Source organism: Microtus oregoni, unplaced genomic scaffold (genome assembly GCF_018167655.1).
Source record: "Microtus oregoni isolate MIOR12 unplaced genomic scaffold, Mior012 000000F_ref0000247, whole genome shotgun sequence".
Lineage (NCBI taxonomy): Eukaryota > Metazoa > Chordata > Mammalia > Rodentia > Cricetidae > Microtus > Microtus oregoni.
Window position 1 is genome coordinate 61,406,974 of NW_024543059.1, and position 22,931 is coordinate 61,429,904.

At 39.3% G+C, this 22,931-nt stretch overlaps 1 protein-coding gene and 1 long non-coding RNA gene across 2 annotated transcripts in view; one reads left to right on the forward strand and one right to left on the reverse strand.

Annotated features, from left to right (window-relative positions):
* Positions 1–22,841, forward strand: LOC121448654 (calcium-activated chloride channel regulator 3A-1-like). The gene is made up of 14 exons (XM_041652821.1): positions 1–159; positions 2,814–2,954; positions 3,593–3,740; positions 4,084–4,201; positions 6,509–6,686; positions 10,571–10,798; positions 12,992–13,216; positions 15,236–15,413; positions 16,856–16,956; positions 17,701–17,925; positions 18,241–18,511; positions 20,447–20,614; positions 21,097–21,330; positions 22,498–22,841. The coding sequence occupies exons 1-14, from the start codon at positions 1–3 to the stop codon at positions 22,839–22,841; spliced, it is 2,718 nt and encodes a 905-aa protein (XP_041508755.1).
* LOC121448679 overlaps positions 1,803–22,931 on the reverse strand; it is a 28,351-nt gene continuing 7,222 nt past the window's right edge. The window contains exons 2-5 of the long non-coding RNA XR_005974382.1: positions 10,619–10,781; positions 10,369–10,506; positions 2,841–2,902; positions 1,803–1,996 (exon numbers count right to left, since the gene is read on the reverse strand). This is a non-coding gene — a long non-coding RNA (uncharacterized LOC121448679). The remainder of the gene's footprint in view (positions 1,997–2,840; positions 2,903–10,368; positions 10,507–10,618; positions 10,782–22,931) is intronic.

Genomic DNA, 22,931 nt, shown 5'->3' on the forward strand with positions numbered 1-22,931 from the left:
ATGGTACCAGGTCTGAAGGTCCTTCTGCTCCTCAGCCTGCATCTCCTGCAGGAGGCGCAAAGTTCTATGGTCCATCTCAGTAACAATGGGTACGAGGGAGTGGTCGTTGCAATTAACCCCAGTGTACGAGAAGATGAAAAACTCATCCAAAGCATAAAGGTAAGAAGGGTTTTATTATCTTCATATTTACATGTCAGTAATTCTTTTTACTAAAGCCGCTATGACTGTGTTTGTCATATCTGGAATATAACCTATAGTCAAGATGAGCATCTGCTTAGCTTCATATTTTTATTATACATTAAAATCAGTGTCCAAGCTCTAAATAAATTATTAACTATTTAAGGTAATAGATTTAGAGCAAGTGGAGAAATGTTCTCATATTTTATATTAATGCTGTTGTTTTTACAAAGTCTATACAGCAAATATACTCTTAAACCCCAGAAGTTGCTGCCTTATGCTAAAATCTTTACCTATCTTACCTTAAAGAAAGCCTTAGACATGTTTGAAGTTGGTTAGTTCTTAAATGCATTTCATAATAAAATCATTTGTGGAATAATGTACTTTGTTCTTAGATCCTCTCAAAATCTCCATGGTGGTTAGGAACACAGGATTTTTGTCCTCTATCAATGGAACGATTGGCTTTTAGGATCATAGCAAGCAGACAGCTGAAACAAGTCATTCTTGTTTATCTTTATTATTAGTGCTTGGGCAATCCTAGCATAGAAGGGCTGAGAGACCAGCTCCCAGCCCCTACCCAGGTTCCTCTGAGAAAAACTTCCCGGGAGTGGAGGAAGGAGTACACTTCACACACGCAGCGGCCAATGCTCTTCATTCCGTGTGCTCTTTATTATTCCCGACACAAATTCCCAAGTATACATCTATCCATTCATTAACAACTTGTTAGTAATAAAAAAAAAACTACAAGGCAAATTCTCAGGGACACGGGCATTCTTTGAGGATAATGATAAAAGTCACAGTAGCAAAACTTACCAGCTAACCTGCAGTCCATAGCAGCTGCATCAGTAAAGGTTCCCTTACCTCCTAAAGGGGCTGGGGTGCTGCTACAGATTACAAAGGGAGGAACCTAAACCATTAACAGATCTAAGAAAAGGGCAGAGAATACATGCATTATTTTACATTTCTTAAGTGTAACTAATAGTGTAGGCTAATATTTTGTGGTCCGTAAAACAGAGGTAGAGGAGAAGAAAAGCACCGGAACGCTGCTTTTCCACGGGAACCTGAGTAAAGAAAGGGGAAGCAAGCGGCGCTGATCTGTATCAGCAGTTTCACCAAAAGCTGGCTGCATAAAAAGGGAACCTGTCAGATTTAAGAATCCATTCTCTGCCCTTCAGCCATTTCAGAACCTAGGGAGTGGACCTAGTAACTTTTTGTTCATGACTGAGGGACTGGGCAACTGTTTCATAGCTCTGACTGTTGCGGAGCTCGTTTCCACCATAGAGCTCAGGGTAATGCTAAATCCTTTTCACACTAGGTTAGCTAACCAGCTGGTCAATTATCTGTTATTCACATAAAATCCAGGGCTGAAGGTAAACAGTTAGTAAACTGAGCTTAGTTAGATCTTGCATCAGAAGTTGGTGTGTAAGTTGTAAACAAAGCATGAATGGCTATTTTGAATTAGAACAGGGAAGTGCTGCTTAAATCGTTATTAATCTCTTGAAGGACTATGATATAACAAGGACAGACACCTGCAATGTCACCCTAATTCATCATAAATCTTTGAAGGACTTAGATCTAGCAAGACCAGATACCTGCAATTCCTCTCTGTAAATGTTCTGCCTGTGATCTCTCCACAAGGACTTCATATGGCCAATTTGATTTGTCAGTCAGGCTATGATACAAAGATGGGACTATGGGAGCTTGTTTTATATACAAGAAAACATAGCGTAGGAAGAAGTCATCCTTCTATCAGTACACAGAGAAACAGTACCCAGAAACTGAGTAATACACTGCAGGAATTTGTGGGACAATTCCCAAGCTGTTTATAAAGAGAAACCATGGGATAACATGAGAATAGCAGATAGAAACAGCCAGTTACTTATAGGCAATATTTTTCATATGACCTTGATTAAGAACTTAACCTCCATCAGAAAATTAATTTCTCTAATGTGTAGCCTTAGAAACACCAGCTGTCATTACTGCATATCTTCGTGGACTCCATCACTAAAATGATGCAGTAGGTTAATATTCTGATGGATGTGTGTGTGTATATATATATGTAACTATGATAGTTAACAAGGAGGTCATGAATTTGGTAGGGAGAGTGGAGGTTATGGGGCAAGTTGGAGGGGATGGGAGTGATGTAAATTCATATTTATACATGAAGTTTTCAAAAGATATGTTTTTATAATCTAGTCTTATATGTATAAACTCTACTTAGTTGATAACTACAAGTAAAACAAAAATAATTCTAATAACATCAAATACAAGTGTTGCCAGACTTTTACCAGTTTTTTCAAACAACCCAATTCTAAAGAAATTGATTAAATAAACAACTTGCCTACAGACTTCTGCTCATAATGACCTTTATACCTCACCCAGAGACTTCATTCCCACCCCCACCCTAACCGCTAGCTGGAGGGATGGGCAAGTGAGAATCAGAGTTGGCCTTGGGCACATGGGATTGAATTCGTAGACTGGAGAGATTCAGGAAGATGCATTCTACTCTTTCAGTTACCCCGTGCAAGCATATTTGAGGAAGAAGAGGCCCCATCTATTTCTTCTGGTTTAGGTAGAGACATTCTTGCTCATTTTGTTTTGACATTCTTACCACAAGGCACTTTTAATTTTGTCAGGAAATGATAACCCAAGCCTCTACTTACCTGTTTGAAGCCAGCAAAGGAAGATTTTATTTCAGGAATGTAAGCATTTTGGTCCCGATGACCTGGAAGTCAAAATCCGAGTACTTAATGCCGAAACGAGAATCATATGACAAAGTAGGTGTCACATCCAGGCCCTAAACTGTTTCTTATGCCTTTTCCAAATGAATACATATGGGGTTTAGTAATTATTAATCATTGAGTTAGTAACTAGTAACATAACTATTCTTTTGTTGAGTGTATATATGTGTATACATGTGTGTGAGCTATGTTTCTGTACATGTCCTCATGTTTGTGCATGTGTGTGTAATGTGTATGCCTGTGTGTAGAGTGTGTGCATGTTTGTGTAGTGGATGTGAGTGTGTGTGTATATATGTGTGCACACAGGCTCATGTAGGAGTCAGAGGTCAGTACTTGGTGCCTTCCTCTATTTACTTTCGACCTATAATTTTTTAAGACAGGATGTGTTACTGAATTTGAGAGTTATCAATTTAGCTAGACCAGCTGGAGAACTGTCTCTGGTACTCTGCCTGTTTCTACCACCTTACTACTGGTGTTACAGACATGGGTCACCATACCCAGCTTTAAGCGGGTGTTGGGACTGGAACTCCAGTCCTTGTTCATAAACAGAAAGCACTTTAACCCACTTAACACAGCCATAACTTTGATCAGTTTAGATTTAAGACAGTTCTTATTTGTAGAGTCTCTTGTTTCTAATGATCTTAAAATCTGACTGGTTTTGTTCTGCATTTTAGGCAGACGTCATAGTTGCTGATCCTTATCTGAAATATGGAGATGAGCCCTACACACTTCATTATAGACAATGTGGAGACAGAGGACAGTACATACATTTCACTCCAAACTTCCTACTGACTGACAATCTGCTTATGTATGGACCCCGAGGTAGAAATATCTATTCTGTATATATTGATATATTCCACTAGGGAAAAGCAAACCACCACCATTAATGTGGATTTCTAAGACTTTAAGGAAAGCAAACATTAAGTAACACCTTTATTTGAAAATATGCCAGCTACCTTCCACCTCTTTGTGCATCCAAGCTTTTAAATATAATCGGTCACTTATTGTAACTGGCATATTTGAATTTTTGAGCTACTAAAAAGTATAAATTTCTAGAGTTTGTAACAATTTCAATTTTGGAAATGGACAAAATGATTGAAAATAAAAGGAAACTGAGTTCAAATATTTTAACTACAGTTTTACAGATGACAATCTTCTCTCTCAGGCAGAGTCTTTGTCCATGAGTGGGCCCATCTCCGGTGGGGAGTATTTGATGAATATAACACAGACCGGCCCTTCTACATATCTGGAAAGAACGGAAAGAATGCTCTCGAAGCAACAAGGTAAATTGATTCTACACCTTCTTGCCTATGGCTTCAGCTCTCTGAACTGGGCAGCGCAAGTGGGCAGGTATTCAAACAGCTCATCACATATTCAAGCCGCACCATTATGTGATAATATATATCCAACTGATCCTTGTGTCCCCATCTTGGGATAGCTATAGGTACTGGGACCTGTCAAGATTCAGGTGATCTTCCCAGATCAAACCTGATCCATATCAGTTTTGAAGGAATCCACATCCTCTTGTTTCCTGTGGAAACAAAAGCAAAACTGCTTCTCCAAAGCATTTTTGATTTCCATTTGACAATTAAATTTTTGCCTTTTTTTTTAAGTTAAGGCTTTCTTTAAATATCCAGGCTGGCTTATCTCGACAGTCCCTCTTTTAGTTCCAGCTCTCTCAGCTGTCCTTTGCTTTTCAGCAATCAAAAAATTCAAGATCAACACAAGAACACACAGGATCCAGACTCCCTCTGTATTTTCTATCTTTGCATAGCTTATTTCTGTTATATTACTTTTACTGTCTCTTTAAATATTTTATTTCATTTTTTAAACTATTCATTTTTTTCTATGACTATGCCCTTTCTTTTCTTAAGCCTACACACAATCGTTAAACACACTGTGACCTAGTTCAGAGGTCTGTCCCATCTGGACCTTTTGTACTGCATACCTTTTATCCTTTTTTGACTGTGTGAGCAAACATATAAACTACTAACCCACACCGGATTCTCTGCTTGGCTCTCTTGGCTGACTCTGCCCGCTCCCATCATGAAAGCCAGTCCTAAAACCCTTGTCCTGGTTGGAAGATGCCAAGAACTGCCCCCAAGCTTCCTAGATCTCTAAAATGCCGGTGCTTGTGCTGTGGCAGGCATTTTCACTTAGTTTTTTGTTCCTACTTAACCTACTGGCTGCTCAACAGCTTGCCAGCAGGCAGAGGCTCTTAAAGGAGCCATATTTTTTTAGAAGTTTTCTCAAGCACTATGGAAATCCAAATGCCACGTTGGCATCCAATATGTTGTTGGATGTTTTTGCTCTTTGGAGGGGCCCGCCATCCAGCTCCCAAATAAATCACTCATGGAGGCTCATTATTTCTTTTAAAGGCCCAGCCTTTGCTTGGCTTGTTTCTTGCCAGCTTTTAACTTAAACTATTTCACCTACCTTTTGGCTTTGGGGCTTTTCCTATTCTCTTCCTTCTATAAATCTTACTCTTACTCCGTGACTTGCTGTGTAGCTGGGTGGCTGGCCCCTGAAGTTCTCTTCCTTCCTCTTCTATTACCAGAAACCTTTCACTCCCAGATCTCTCCTCTTATTTATCCTCTCTACCTGCCAGCCCTAACTATTTCTCTCTCCTGCCTCACTAGTGACTGTTCATCTCTTTATTAGACCATCAAAGTATCACAGCTTCATAGAGTTAAACAAATGTATCATAAACAAAGTCACACCCTTACAATAATATTTCCCATTGGTAAGCATCATATGTGAATATTTAAGAGGATTTTAAGCATAATTTTGACTCACCTCACTCGCCAAAAAAAAATTCTTAGTTCATTTAATATTTACAATAATATTGTAATATAAGAATTACTATCTTTTTTTAACTCATAGAAAGACAATAGGTTTACTGACAATATTAATAAGCAAGGAATGTTTAAGGAATCTGAATTGAATGTGTGGTTCTCAGCAGGGTGGCTCAGACTATGAAGCATTTGCTTAGTGAGAAACTAAGACTGATTCCCGGAAGTCACACAAGCATGCTGGCATGGCGGTGCATGTCTGTAGTCCCAGCACTGGGGAGGGAGAGAAAGGAAGACTCCGGGGCTTGCTGGCCAGTCAGTCTAGCCTAACTGGTGAGTTCCAGGCCAAGAAGACTCTGTCTCAAAGGAGGCAAATTGGATGGCTGAGGATAACCACTAAGGTTATACTAAGATTATACTCTGTCCTCCACACATACACATACGTACACATGCACAATGAGTACATATTCCAAACATACACATACCGAAAAAATAACAGTAAAGGATGAAAATGCTGACTCCATGTAAACCACGGTAGGGACGGGGAAAGCCCTGTATCTACTCTTGTCAAAATGGAGTTCTTGGTACACGATGATCAAGTGACACGATGCTGTCACTGAGAGATATTTTAGGGTGTTGACTTGCCTAGATTTGACTTCCACTACTGAAAAAAAATGGAGGAATTAAAAAAAAATGGGGGCTGAAGAAGTAGACACATGGCAGAGGGTTGACCTGGCACGCACAAGCCCTGGACTCAACACCCAGAACCAGGGCAGTAATCTGATTTTTCTGTCATAGATGCTCCACTGGTATTACTGGCAAAAATGTGGTCGATGAATGTCAGAGAGGCAGCTGCGTGACAAGAAAATGCCGGCGAGACTCAAAGACAGGGCTCTATGAACCCAAATGTAAATTTATCCCAAACAAATCTCAGACTGTTCCGGAATCCATAATGTTCATGCAAAATCTCAGTTCTGTAAGTACTTCCTATTTATTTTCTCAAAAAAAAAAAAGAAGAAGAAGAAGAATCCTTGTGAAATAAACTGCAGAAGGGTGGAAGAAAATTAACATTAGGACTGATTCAAGGTAATCTTCTCCAGGCTGTGTGTGATGTGTCTGTGAATTATCCCGCTCCTTAGAAGCAGCCTGTGGCCTGCGCCTTTGCTTCATATGCGCAGGGTACTCTTCTCAAGGGACCCTTATGATGCCACCATAGAGTGCCTCTCCCTTCGCTTCTGTCTGTTGGTCTTGTGTCTAGAGTAACAAGTGGAGCTTTCAACATTCTAAAATTTCCATTTTCTTCTCACTAAAGCTTACCAAACGTTTACAAAGCGTTGCTGTTATAAAATTATCATAGCAACAAGTTCACTGAGCTCGATCTAAAAATCTTTACACTTACAGCCTGATGAGTGACAAGGTGTTTGGGAGTCAGACGGTCTCAGTACAGAAACCCATTCTTCCGCTGTCATTGAGGGAAAACTGATAAATCGGAGATTTATTTCTCATCTATTTTTAATATTTGTTTTTAATTGTGTGTGTCTGTGTGCCTGTGTATCTATGTAGGTGTGTACAAGGTGAGTGTGATTTCTGGAGCCTGCAGAGGCCATGGTCATTCAGTGTCTTGGTGCTGGAGTTACAGACAGTTGTGAGCCACCACATGGGTGCTAGGAACTGAACCCAGGTCCTCTATGCTCTTTATGCTGAGCCATCTTTTTAACCCCTTGTTCTCTCATCTTTAAGTGGAAACTAAGATATACAGTCTGCATTGTTATCGTTGTTGGTTTATAAGGGCCATTATAAACAATGTCTTAACAGTGCTTGACACAAACTAGACACAAACAGATCTTTAATTATAAGATTTATAATATAATTGGAAAATAACTACTTGGCTCTTTCTCAGGATTAGCCCATCTTTTGCTCTCCTAATCTTTAATTGATAAAAATAACTAATTTTAATAGACACATAATAAATTAATTAAAGTGTGATATCCCAATAGAGGTATACAATAGGTAAAAGTCATCTAGAACTAACTGTCACATTCATCACCTCAAACACAAAGTTTTGTGTTGCAAATATTCGAAATCCTCATACCTTGGTAACTGTGATCACCCACTGGGTACACTGTCGCCATATAAACACTGAGACCACTCCTGCTCTCTAGGTGAAATTTTACACCTAGTAACCAACTCTCTCATCTCCCCTTCTCACTCCGCTGCACAGCTGCAGTGAACTCATACTGGATTCTACTTCTATTAGATTAACTTTTCTTAGATGAGTAAAATACTTGTCTTCCTGTGTCTAGCTTATTTCAGCTAGCACAGTGTCCCCAAGGATCATCAATGCGTAACAAATAACAGTACTTCATTCATTTTATGGCATAATGTTCCATATATGCAACATTTTATTTATCTAGTCATCCATTGATGGACACTTACCTTGACTATATTTCTGTATTTTGAGAAGCACAGCCATGCAACAAGAGAGTAACATACTGATTTCCTTACAGTGATTCCTATATATACCCAGTTATGGGATTTTTGGGTCTTCTAGTATTTCTATTTTAGGTTTTGGAGGAACTTCTATAGTTTGCCCTAAAAATGACATAATTAATTCATATACCTAACCAACAATGCAAGTTTATCTTTCAAGTATTCTCTTCAACATTTATTTGGCTTTTTTATTATAGCCATCTAACTAAAGGGAAATGGGTTTTTTTCCTTCACTGTGGCTATAATCTACACTTCTTGACAACAGTGTTAAATTTTTTTACATATCTATCATTCATTTGTAGGTCTGTTCTTCTAAATGTCTATTCTTATCATCTGCTGATTTTCAGTCAGATTATTTGTGGACTTTACTGCTCAAGTTCTTCCCTCAAATAACATAAATTCTGAATATTAATCTCTTGTTAGATGAGCAGTTTACTTTGTTTTCTGCTACTGGGAAGACTGTGTATTTATGTTTATTTATTTGCTGTGCATCCCAGTGTTGATGGAAAGAAAAGTTTCTATGCAGGTAGAAATATATAAAATATGAGACTTATAAAAGTATTCAAAACAACTAATCAAAATAATATATCTCCAAAATGCAAGATCGGTTCATTAAAAGAAGCAAATTGCTGGCAACAAATATTTACAAGGCAGACGTTTATAAAGCTCTATAGTTTCTAATAAAGTTTAAAAGTCTTATGAAGCCAAAGGAATGATGAAAATCCAAGTAGAAATTCAGTCTTTAAATTTTCTTCTAAAAATTTTTAAAATGTATTTATTTTATGTGAACAGGTGTTTTCCCTCTCACCACACACGTGCCTGGTGCCCACAGATTCCAGAAGAGGGTGTCAGAGTCCCTGGGACTGTATTACAGATAGTTGTGAACCACCATGTGGGTGCCAGGCAAGGTCCTCTGCAAGAGCAGCCAATATTCTTAACCATCTTTCCAGGCCTCTCTTATGTCCCCATAGTCTTCCCAGGTTTTAAGTGGATGTGCCTCATGGATGTATTTGCCACATGACTGAGGAACTTCTCAGCTGAAACTGGGACAACAAAAAGATTTAACATCCAAACAGACAAGAAATTGTGTGCCTCAAGAGGATGTTCAGAACACACATTCCCGGTTCCTCATCATACACCACCAAGGCACTGACTAGCAGGAGGTGTGGTGGTTTGAATGTAATTGGCCCCCATAAGCTCATAGGGAGTGGCACTATTAGAATGTGTGGCTTTGTTGGAGTAGATATAGCCTAGTATGAGTAGGTTGGAGGAAGTGTGTCACCACGGAGAGGGCTTTTGAGGTCTCATATATGCTCAGGCCACAGCCAGTGTCCCAGATCACTTTCTATTGCCCTCGGTTCAAGATTGTAGAACTCTCAGCTTCTTATCCAGCACCATTTCTGCCTGCAAGCCACCATGTGGCGCCATGATGATAGTGAACTAAACCTCTACTGCTATAAGTCAGCCCCAATTAAATGTTTTTATAAGAGCTGCCATGGTCATGGTGTCTCTTCACAGCAATAGAAACCCTAACTAAGACAAGAGGTAACTTCTACTGCCTACCAGGTACATGAATAATAAGGAGATGCCTAAGTGCCTGAAATATACAGAAAAGCTAATCACACAAAACATTGTTTGGAGACAAAATATTGTATGTTAGACATGTATCTTATCTGAAATAATAGTAATTTCTAATAATCATAGCATTGATTAAATATACTATATACTCAGAGCATAAACTCAGACCCAGGAGATAAATTATGTAAATTTTTGAACAACCTATTATTTCTTTCCCTTGACCTTCAATCAGATTCAAGTCCAGCACTGTGATAAAAGCTAGAAATAAATAATTATAAGATGAACTGTTTTTGAAGAATTCAGTTTAATGAGAGAGATAGAAATACCAGGAAAAGTTTTAATACAAAGCAGGAAGAGATAGAGCTAATGCTGATGCTTCTGAAGGGCAGACAACAGCTTCTATCTGTGGCCATACCACCCTGAAGGGAGCCAGTCTCCTATGATCTGGGGAGCAAAGCACGGCCGGGCCTCTTAGTGCTTGAATTGGACGCAAGAACTTTCCAATGGATGCTTTTTAGACTAGAGTTGGAAGAGGCAAGTATAATGTGCCAAAGCATGAAGACGGAGAGGATTACATGCCAAAAACAAACCTGACCAAAGCAGAGTGTGTCCAGCTTCACCTGGCCTCCACTCCAGGCTTGTAAAATCGGTGTCCAAACGTCTGACAACAAAGTGATTCTCGTCAGGAGACAAATCCTGTTCAGGATGCACAGCGGCTAACTTCATATCTGGAAAAGAAGGTGATCCCTTACAAGTGTTTACAATATCCTGTTTACATTGTTTTTTCCCCAGGTGGTTGAATTTTGCACAGAAAAAACCCACAATACGGAAGCTCCAAACCTGCAAAATAAAATGTGCAACCGCAGAAGCACGTGGGACGTAATCGAGGAGTCTGCTGATTTCCGGAATGCCTCGCCCATGGGAGGAGTAGAAGCACCACCTCCACCTACATTTTCTTTGCTGAAGTCCAAACAGCGAGTGGTCTGCTTGGTGCTGGACAAATCTGGAAGCATGAACAAAGTAAGACATTTTCTACTGGAGTCCTTAAATTAAGTATTTAAGCTAAATATTAAACTATAGTTTATTCTTAGGTTTAATAAACTAACACAAATATTTATGTTCAAATATGTACATTAATGTTCAGATAAATACCTGCCCATGGTTTTACCTAAATAAGTGCCTAGAATAAGATAAAAACGAAGTTTTGCTTTATTGTTTATAGATTATTGGCCATTTTTACTCCTTAACTTTCAGTTCTTACTAGAAAAGAAATAAGTGAAAGGAAATCTGTAATTTCACCATTCAATGTAGCATCCCAGCTTTATTTTCATTACTGTATTTGTTTTTCCTCCACAAAACTGTTACAATTTAGGCATTTATACTTTAGGCATTTTATAGTCCAACTTTTATGGAATATACCATAAGCACTCCTCTTAAAAAATGATTTCATGAAAAATAATTTGTGTGGTGCAGTGTGGTGTGTATCTGTATGTGTGTGTGTGTGTGTTGCTGGGAATTGAACCCAGGGCCCTTACATGCTAGGCAAAAACTGTAACACTAAATAGTTTGGGGGTTTTGTTTCTTTGTTTTCAAGACACCGTCATACTATGGAGCCATAGGTGGCCTGTGTTTGTCATAGTTTCATAATTATGTATTTTGAAAAAAAAATTTTTTATTTTCAAGACAGGGTTTCTTCGCAGCTTTTTTTTTTTTTTTGGTTCCTGTTCTGGAACTAGCTCTTGTAGACCAGGCTGGCCTCGAACTCACAGAGATCCGCCTGCCTCTGCCTCCCGAGTGCTGGGATTAAAGGCGTGCACCACCACTGCCCGGCTGTATTTTGAAAATTTTCACCCCACCACCCTGTCTTGTCCCTTCTCTCTCCATCTCAACAAATATCCCTACTACTTTGATGGGTGTTATAGGAATAACTCACTAAATATAAATTATGTAATATGTACACTTGGCAAAACTGATGGTGGTTTCCCAGTACAGCCTTTGGCCACCCCATCATCATTTTTGCAGTACAAAGCACAAATTCTCTCTTGTGGAAAGGGCCTCATATCTGATCAAAAACCCACAACAGTCATATGGCACATTGTTTGGCAGGTGGACATTGTAGTGTTCAGGGTCCACCACTGAATAAGACAACTGTTGACTTTTTTCCCCAGGGGCCTATGTATACCTGGCAACATGGAAGCTATCCAACAGAGAAGATGCTTCTTGCCTATCTCCAGTTTAATTTCTCAGTGTCCTAAATAAAGCAAGGTGTGCTGCCTAGTTCGGGGCTGAGGAGGGGGGCATCCAAAAGCAATGATAATGACCTATATTGTTCGGGCCTTTGGAACCTCCTTGGTCATAAACTCATAAGGGGTATCTCACACCTGGCACTGGAGTTTTTAATAACCTAGGCCTTCTAGGAGCAGCGATAACCCATCAAGAGCACAGACATGATTTCTAGAGGTTTTAGCATGTGAACAGTGTTCCATAATCTACTCAGGTAATTCCTTACTAATGGACATTTTGGAGATCTTCACTGTGTTGCTTTTTAAAAAATACATGCCATTGGATTGGAGAGATGGTTCAGTGGTTAAGAGAACTGGTTGTTCTCCTAGGGGACCTGAGTTCAATTCCCAGAAGTCACATCACAGCTCACAACTGTCTGTAGCTCCAAGATATGACACCCTTACAAGACTTATATGTACACCAATGCACATGAAAGTAAAAATAAATAAGTTATTGAAAAGATATCGTGGGGCTGGAGAGATGGCTCAGTGGTTAAGAGCATTGCCTGCTCTTCCAAAGGTCATGAGTTCGATTCCCGGCAACCACATGGTGGCTCACAACCATCTGTAATGAAGTCTGCTGCCCTCTTCTGGTCTGCAGACATACACACAGACAGAATATTGTATACTGTATACATAATAAATAAATAAATATTTAAAAAGATATCTTTATAAAAAAATACATGCCATTGAGCATCTTCTCATGCACTTTAAAAAAAAATCATTTTCTCAGCTGAAACTTCCAAACAGATAACTATTTTTAAAAAGCATAGACTTCGAAGGCTTTCACAGCCAAAAACTGTTATTTGAACATTTCAAACTTTTCAATAATACAAAAGAGGTAAAGTTTTTTAAAAGCCCATTAATTATGACCAGGTTCTGTCAAGATTTAAAGAGACTCTGTGGTTGTTCATACATCTATTTCTTACAGGATGACCGTCTTATTCGGATGAATCAAGCAGCAGAACTTTATTTGACTCAAATTGTTGAAAAGAAATCTCTGTTTGGATTAGTCACATTCGACCAAGAGGCCAGAATCCAAAATTATCTAACAAAAATAACTAACAGTAGTGACTATCCAAAGATCACTGCAAATCTCCCACAGCAAGCTTCGGGTGGAACTTCAATTTGCAGTGGAATTAAAGCAGGATTTCAGGTAATCTTTTAAATGTAATATAATTTGCCAATTTCTTATTGCTTTCCATACTATTCATATAGCTTTGAACACAGGTCATGAACTCAGAGTCCCAGCATTTAATGACATTCTGATCTGAATGAGACAAAGCCTTTCTGGAAGAAAAAAAAATGTAGCTTCACCAACTATTAACTACAGCCACAGCCTCTTGGTGTCCAGTTGTGCCATTGATAAAATCTTGAGAAAGAGTGGCACTGGGGAGTGGCTGAGGTGAAATCTCATTGGGCAAATGATCACCAAAACCTCCCTGAGGAGCTCCACTTGTCTCTAAATTCTCGCAGGTAGAGTTTCTAGGCCAGGAAGATAATGCCAGAGAATGGACAGCAAGGAATTAGTGACAACTTTGCGGTATGGATAAAAGTCATAACAAACTAATTTAAATGACATTCAAAAATCCAGAGATAGAGGACGGTAGCTCCACACACAATATGCAATGAACATAGGTAGATATAAATGAAATCATGACTGTGAACTTAACAATGAGGAGTTCCTTTTGACCAGTGCCCTCAGGGGTCATGGCATTGGTCTACTCTCTTCCCCCAAGTTAGCCTCCACGCCAGTGTGTTTGCAGTCCTGTTTTGAGTCACTGAAACAGAAGACCATTTCCTCCACTCATCCTCCACTCGTGAAAGTCGTCACTGCTGCTCTGTGCAGACCATTGGTTCACAGTCTCTCTCAGCTTCCTTTGTGGCTCCCGTTTGTCAAAAACCAGACTGGCTTTAGAAACCTGAGGTGCTCACTCTACTGCGAATTATCTAAAAGATGTTGGGAAAGTAACTCAATATTGAAAATCGGTTGCCTGAACCCAGATCATATGGGTATTAATATTGCGTGCCTCATTTAAGTGTGACAAATATGTAAGATGTATAAATGTTTACCAAGTTTTGCTATTATGAAAATAATTATGATGCCTATTTGGTTCTAAAATATGAGTACTATATATTACAAATATACTCAAATTCATGTGTAAATTGGTGTGTGTGTTGCCCTTCGTAAATTTTATTGTACCTTATATTTTGGTCACAAAGTTTATTGCTGTACAGATGATGGCAAATTACATTCAATATTATTAACAGCTTTTACTTAACAAAATCTTATCAATACATAAGTGTATCACTTTCAAAATCATTAAAAAGTAGCTATGCGTTGACTGTATACTACATTACTGTCTGTGGTAAATGCTTTAGGTGCAGGATCTTATATCCTTTGAGGAGTTGGGTAATATTACTATGATCAATCTGCAGAAAAAGAAGCTGAACTTTAGAGTAATAAAATCCCTCTCAAGATCATAAGACAATTATCAAATCTAGGATTCAGAACCTGATCTCTAGAATCTATATACTTGATCATGGCATTAACAATCTGTAGGGGGGCGTAATTTGGGCAAGTCTCAGGAGAGACAAAACCTAATAGTTTATATTTTTAAAAAAGAAATTTAAAAATATTCTCAAGATACCTAAAACCAAGGTCTCTAAAACTACATAGACTCTTAGCTAATACTCTTAGTAGGAGAAGTCAGGAAAATATGATTGAAAATTTATCAACCTCTTCCTTCATGATAAGCCAAAATTGCTTGGTTTGGTTTCAGTTTTGGAAAATCATAAAATTCTTTAATAGTAACCAGATAGAACACATTAGAAAGTCAAATAACAAATAATTCAATCTTGCTCACCCACCTTTGGCTATGATTTTGCAAATGCTATTCATCTGGGAGTCTCGTATCTTCATCAAGTGCTCAGGGGATGATAGCAGCATCTATATTCAATAGGTAGCTACTATATGGCAGCAACTGTTATTGGTTTGTTCTTCCTCAACTGAGTAGCCAAAATATATATATCTAGAGGATTAAAAGTGCTGAAAAGTCTAGCGTTCTGCTCATTTCCATGTATCAATTCAGCTTAGAAAGAGAATATAAAAAAAATGTGTGCTCTCAAATTATTCAGAAATGACAATCTGTAATTAACACACCGTTTTTCTCAGGTAATCACTTCCAGTAGCCAAAGTACTTCCGGTTCTGAGATCATATTGCTGACAGATGGGGAAGATGATCAAATACGTTCCTGCTTTGAGGAGGTCAAACACAGTGGTGCCGTCATCCACACCATCGCTCTGGGGCCTTCCGCTGCCAAAGAACTGGAGACTCTGTCAACCATGACAGGTACAACTTGGAAGCTGAGTTTGGACAGATGTTCCTAAACTGAGAAGCTGTCAACAATTCCCCTTCTTAAAGCTAACTTCTGTCTCTTCCTTGACCTTTGAGTTAAGTTCTTTCCTCTTCCTCCACTTCTCCACACAATGACTTCTTCAATTATTCAGTACCTGCTGCTTTCATTCACTCTTTATCCACTTTCTATTCATCTCCCTAAACAGAAGCTTCTGTCTCTATGGTTACTCAAATACAAGTCCAAAATGTTTGCTCAGTTCCAAAGTACCATTCAACCCCACAGTAAAGATTTAGACATGTCATATTTCGGGTGAAGAAGAGGGAAACTGCAGGCTACAAATGATGTTCTCAAGACCACAGTTAAAACGCTGATCAGGACTGCCTATCACTCTGCTCAGCTCCCACCATCTCACAAAATTGGAGTCTGGAATATTTCTGATTTTTCCCTTTCTATCCAGTGTTCCTGTCACAGCCTACCCCATCCTCACAATTCCCAAGAATCTCCCAGTTTGCCTTTGCGGCATTTATTAGTTTAGTTGCTATGCACGGATTGGTGTGGTTCTGGCAGGAGCTAGTCTAATTCTTGCTCTTTGTGATCTGTTCTTTCCTAACCCTTCACACCCAAGAAATCTTTTTTCACAAACTTCATTTATTTTCTGCATTTTGCCTATGTTTAATGTATTATAAACTGTCATCCTCAAGCCGGGCAGTGGTGGCGCGTGCCTTTAATTCCAGCACTCAGAGGGCAGAAGCAGGTGGGTCTCTGAGTTTGAAGCCAGCCTGGTCTACAAGAGCTAGTTTCAGGACAGCAGGGCAGGCTTCAAAACTACAGAGAAAATACTGTCTCAAAAAAAAACAACAACAACAACAAAAAAAAACAGTCATCCTCTAACGTCTACGTGTGTTTTGATTCAACTAAGAAATAAGCATGTGGTTCTTATGAGCAACCTCAATCTCACCGTCTATAGAACCACTAGGTCCTTAGGTCAGTTTGACTAATGCACTTACATTTGACAATTAACTCACATAAAATAAGAAATTTGCCTGATTCTTACATTTTCAATTTATCTTTATCTTACATATTTTGAGTAAGATTGTGGTTAATATGAGTTTACAGTAACTTCAGAGATCGGCTGAAAGTCCATGAGACTCTGAAATCTCATCTTTTGTACAGTGTTTAGTTCGCATGGGCTGGTGAGAAAGCTGAGTGAGTAAAGGTGCTTACCTCCAAACTCCGCTCAACTCCTGGACCAACCAACACGGTGGAAGCAGAGAAGCCACCCCATCAAGTCCTATGACTTCCATGCATGCACGCGAAAGGGCACACACACGCTAAATAAATGTCATTTTAATTTGATAATAAAAAGGAAATTGAGTGGATGTTAAAGCACGTGGGGGATAGCACATTTGATTTTCCTATGTAAACTCCCCTTTAGGAGGACTACGTTTTTATGCCAACAAAGACCTAACTGCCCTGATGGATGCTTTCAGTGGGATTTCAGCCAGCAGTGGCAGCACCTCTCAGCGGGCTCTGCAGGTCAGCACTTTGTAAAAATACTTTAGTTGCAATAAACTCCTACTATGTCGCTATTACACGTTCTTTCTCTAATAAATCATTTTTACCATAAAAAATATTTCCATTGTGAAAAATGCCATTCGTGAATTTTCTTTTATATGACATAAACACCTTTTTTCTTGCATTCTTCTAGTCTTTGGTTGGTGTGTGTGTGTGTGTGTGTGTGGTGTGGAATATTTGTTTAACCAGGCAAAGATGTGTGCGATTGTTGACGCTGCACTTGTTAACTACATAAAGATGTGCTGCGTTCGCGCTGATTAAATAAAATAACCTCGGTTCAGAGAGGCGAGTCAGCAACTGGTTGACAGGAAGTAGCAGGGAGGAGCTTAGCGGGCAGGGGGGTAGCTCAGGGGTCTTCACCCTAGCCTTTGAATCTCAAGTTTTATTAGGACAATACAGATTTAGTTAGAACTAAATTCAGTGGCAGAAACAGAGCCGTTGTCTGAGGAACAGAATTGTTTCCAGGCTACAGCCTTGGTGTGTTGGGTGACTACAGTCACTGTAATGGAGGGGAAGGGGGAGGAAAAGGAGAGGGAGGGGGAGGGAGAGAGGAAGAGAGAAATTTGGAAAGTGTTTTAATTCTGTGTCATTGTGATTGAACCTTAAATACGAATTTAAGATTACCAGGAACTACCTAAATATTAAAATCCCATTACTTGAAATAACAAATGGGTTTTCTGTGTTTGCTTTTTATCTCTCTAACAGTTGGAGAGCAAAGCCTTGACTATTGCAAGGAAGGGACGGATAAATGGTACAGTGCTGGTGGACAGCACCGTTGGCAACGACACGTTCTTTGTTGTCACCTGGACAGCACAAAAGCCAGAAATCGTACTTCAAGATCCGAAAGGGAAAACGTACAGAGCCTCAGATTTCAAAGATGATGAGCTGAATATGCGCTCTGCTCGACTCCAAATACCAGGCATCGCAGAAGTAAGTCTGTTCTTTTCCCTGCGTTTCATTAACCCGTCCTTGTGTTAAGAAATAGACATGTTACGTTGTCAGTATGAAAACAATAGCAGTAGTACTTTCCATTAAAAATTAAGTATACTACCTAAGCATTCAAATCTATATTACCCATTCTTTTTTAACAATCATATTAAAATCATAAGATACGTGCTTAGCATGAAATCTGGGTTCCATCACCGGTACCCCCCAATTTTTTTATTTTGTTCAAATTTCCAAATAATTGTACATCCCAAGTAGCAGGAAATTATTAGCAAAGCTCTTAAAGAAAATTTTTTCCAGACAGGTACTTGGACTTACAGCCTCTCAAATAAGAATGTCATACCTCAGTCGCTAACGGTGACAGTGACCACTCGAGCAAAAAGTCCTACCACGCCCCCAATAATCGCGACTGCTCACATGAGTCAAGACACAGCATGGTACCCTAGCCCGATGATTGTTTACGCCCGAGTCAGCCAAGGGTTCTTGCCTGTCCTGGGAGCCAGTGTCACGGCCATTATAGAAGCCGAAGATGAAAATAAAGTCACACTGGAGCTGTGGGACAACGGGGCAGGTAATGGGAACCTGCATCAACACCACTGGATTTAAATTCTCCTATTGGATTCTATAACTTCAGAGTCAATACTCTTTTTTGGTATACTTACAAATCTATTTGAGTAATGATGTCTTTAAAACATTTTACTTGGTTATCTTAAAACAAGCTTCGATGTTTATTTTGGTTAAAGTCCATTATCAATCTCATGTTGCCTGTGGAAATTGAAAGTATAATTTTTCCATTTTCACTAATGTTAGTGCTTTGTGTAAGCTCTCTCCATCTATACATTTTCTTTGTCTTGGTAAGCTTCCTTTATAATATTTTACATACTTACAGCTTTCCATACACACATATTCCATGCTTTAACCATATTCACCCTTCAACACCTCCTTTCTGTCTCTTACTTCTCCCACCAATGCCCTCCGTCATCCTGGTGTCACATCTACTTTCAGATATATACGATTTTATTTATCTACATAAAATCCAGTTTCACTGGGCAGCGATGGTGCATGCCTTTAATCCCAGCACTTGGGAGGTGGAGACAGGTGGATCTCTGTGAGTTTGAGGCCAGCCTGGTGTACAAGAGCTAGTTCCAGGACAGGCTCCAAAGCTACAGCAAAATCTGTCTTGAAAAACAAAATAAAAATTCTAGTATCTATAAATTAGAGAAAATATGGAGTTTTGTCTATATCTGGTTTATGTTGCTCCACATGGCAATCTCCACTGGTATCCACTTTCCTGCAGATGAGACTTTCTTCCGCATGGCAGTCTTTATTTGGTTGTTTATTAGACGGAAATTATTTTAGTTCCATGTTCCATTTGTTAGTTCTTGGTTTTATTACCAAGTTATTGGTGTCTTTCACAGAAAGATCTTTTGCCTATGCCTATATCCTGAAGTGTTCTTCTCCAATGAATTGAGAGTTTCAGATCTTACACCAAGGTGTTTGATCTGCTCAGAATTCATTTCAGACAAGACAAAAAATAGTGTTCCCGTTTCATTCTTCTACATAGATGTGTCCCGTCTCCAGCACTCTTTGTTGAAGAGGCTATCTTTCTTCAATGTGTGCGTCTGGCATCCTTGTCAAGAATCACATGGTTTCAGTGTGTGGGTTTAGTGCAGTCCTCTCTGCTGTTCCGCTGGTCTGCATGCATCTCTTATGGCAGTACCATGCTGCTCGCTACCGTGGTCCTATACTAGGACTTACCAGACATGGTGATATCACCAGCATTGTTCATTTTATTTTGGATTGATTTGGCTATTCTGGGTCTTCTCTGTTTCCACGTGGATTTTATAATTACTTTTTGTATTCCTGTAAAGAATGTCATTGGGCTTTTTATTGGAATTGCATCAAGCTGTAGATTTCTTCTGGCTATGCAGTCATTTTCATAGTATAAATTCTGCTGCTGGCTAAGCATGGAAGGTCTTTCCACTTTGAGGTGTCTTGTTTCAATTTCCTTCTTCAGTGTTTTATTCCTGAGTATTTTTAAAGGTTTTAGAAATAGCATTGCTTTCCTGATTTCTTTCTCAGCATGTTCATTGTCGACATAAGGGGGAGCTACTGACGTTTCAGTCAGTAATAACTGCAGCTCAGATAAGCCTCATTGGCCACAATACTGTCGTTGCACAAAAGTTGTCTGCTGATTTTTTTATGTTGGTGTTGTATCCTGCTACTTTGCTAAATGTCTTTTTCAGTCCTCAGAGTTTTCTGAACAAGTTTCTATTGTGAAATAAAAGTAAGTGCTAATGTTAATTGAATGCCTCTAAAATAACGGAGTTATATTTCTAAAATGACAGAGTTAGAATATAGTCAAGCCAGACTCTGAATCAAAATACTATGCTCTAGGTCTAACTATGCTGCACTCAGTGATAAACTCACACCAACAAGGCCTGTGAAAAGTGCTGGTTTTCATTTTAACTTACTGCATGACTGACTATTGTGCTCCATTATCAAGGTGCTGATACTGTTCAAAATGATGGCATCTACACGAGATATTTCACAGATTATCATGGAAATGGTAGATACAGCTTGAAAGTGAATGTCCAGGCAAGAAGAAAGACAGCCAGACTAAGTTTAAGACAGCAGAGCAAGTCTTTATACATGCCTGGCTATATCGAAGACGGTAAGTAGCAATAAAATAGCGACGTGCTACCTGCTTCAGGAAATCACATAAGCAAACACGGAAAGGGATGATATGTGTGGAAAACCCAAGCATACAATTATCTTTGGGATTCAAAATCATTTTCAGTCGGTGGACTCAGCATAAACCATGTTTCCACATACTTTGTTATCGTTTTCCTCGGTTTGTTTCATTTACAAAACCCATTTCCTGAGCTCATGAAAAAGCCCTGTGCTAAAAGCTAGAGCTAGGGAGCCGGATGAATCCTTGTCATCAAAGAACTCGTGCAAAAGCAGTAGGTTAGAACAGGTTAAAAGTTAGTTTTTATCATAGTACATTTCAAAATGATAGATATAAAAATAAGCTTTTTTCTCACTTTTCAATGGCTATTGTCAGTCTACATGAGCCCTGAACAACTGTAAGATCAGCATGAGACAAAGAACAGACAATATGAGAAATACAAACATCTGGGGTATTTTTTATAGGCAAAATTATAATGAATCCACCCAGACCTGAAATCCAAGAAGCAGAAACTCCAGTGGAAGACTTCAGCAGAGTAGCCTCTGGAGGGTCGTTTACCGTGTCTGGAGCGCCTCCTGGTGGCAACCACGCTAATGTGTTTCCACCCTGTAAAGTCACTGATCTGGAGGCCGAGTTTGAAGGAGATCATATCCACCTTACCTGGACAGCCCCTGGCAAGGTCCTCGACAAAGGAAAAGGTAAGCTTGGTGCTGAGTTTTACAGTATTCAGTATGCAATAAATTAAATTACATTTTTGCATAGATACTTACAAAACATGTTGCCAGGAAATGATTCCAGGAGTTCTTAGTTCCACTGGGTCTGTAAGGGGCGCATACTTACCCAGCAGATAAGAGTAATATGCATAAGTGTTGTTTATTTAAAAATAAAAATAAGGTATTCTGAATGGAATCTCATTGGCATTCTTTCCCAAAGTTTTTACAGTATCTCATTTATGAGTAATATGTATGGGGCCTCTACTATAGGTCACTATTCGCTTATTTTTAATGTAAAAACTGAATTTTTTTGGAATTAGCCAACTTAAAATTTTTATTAAAAAATTCCATATTTTTATCTTAAAATTATAAAAATCAGTCTTTAAGAGTATGTGCCCCCCCAATCTCCTAGAAAGATGGCTCGGCAATCAAGAGCACGATTGTTTATCCAGAGGACTCAGATCCAGTTCCCAGCACCCACAAGGCAGGTCCCAACCATCTGTCACTCCAGCCCCAGGGAACTCTCTACTGCCCTTCTTCACGGCAGATAAGCACATGAGGTGCAGGCAAAACACCCATGCACATAATAAACTACTAAACATTAATTTTAAAAAAAGAATAGAAGAGAGGAATAAACTGAAGGTGCCGGTCGAGGTCGGCCCGGGTCCCGAGCACACGTGTACTTAGTGCTCATCCCTTCTGCGCCCTGTGACTCACCCTCAGCTGCTCTCCGCTTGTCTTTCCCTGGGTGCCCCACCCCCACCCATTTACGCCTTCTTTCAACGTAATAAAAAGTCACAACAGCTGCTCACGGTCTTTACTGCACAGGAACATTGTGTGTCCCTTGTCCTAATTTAAAACTGAGTTCAGCTCTTTCTAAGTCTCTCCGAAAAGAAACCTGGGCTCATGGTGGAGAGCTGGTATCAATGAAACTGAATTAGCTTTTCTCCAATTTTATGACTGGACATCTTTTAAATAACTGTTCCTATCCTTGTGTTTAAAGTCAGTGAGATGGGATACCCAGACACAAACTGTTCCTGGGCTCTCCATCACTAAAGCTCGGCATGCAAGGCTGGTAACTCCTACGCAGGCGCAGTGCAGTGCAGAGAGCGGTCCTCCCAACTCTAACACCCGTCTCTGTCTCTTTTCTAGCAAGTACATATGTCATCAGAATGAGTCAGCATTTTCGGGATCTCCAAAAAGATTTTAGCAACGCTACTTTAGTGAATACTTCTGGCCTGATACCTAGAGAGGCTGGCTCAAAAGAAAATTTTGAATTCAAACCAGAAACTTTGAAAACGGGAAAGAGCACCATGTTCTACATTGTCATTCAGGCCGTCAATGACGCCGGTTTCACGTCAGTGAACTCCAACATTGCGCAGGCTGTCAAGTTCATTCCTCCAGAGCACAGTGTCTCCGCACAGGGCCCTAATATTTCTGCCAGCCCTCTGACAATTTGGGGGTTAATTGTGATTTTTAAATATATTTTAAACTAGAAATTATACTAGAACTAAAATGCAATCTTGTATATACTTGCTAAGAGTTTCTTTAGAATGAGTTTACTAAACCCACTGTCAGCTAGTCAA

Coding starts and splice junctions, on each gene's coding strand:
- LOC121448654 (XM_041652821.1), top strand. CDS start 1: ATGGTACCAGGTCTGAAGGTCCTTCTGCTCCTCAGCCTGCATCTCCTG. Junction 13,217..15,235: donor GAATTAAAGCAGGATTTCAG/GTAATCTTTTAA, acceptor CGTTTTTCTCAG/GTAATCACTTCCAGTAGCCA. Junction 18,512..20,446: donor GCTGTGGGACAACGGGGCAG/GTAATGGGAACC, acceptor TCCATTATCAAG/GTGCTGATACTGTTCAAAAT.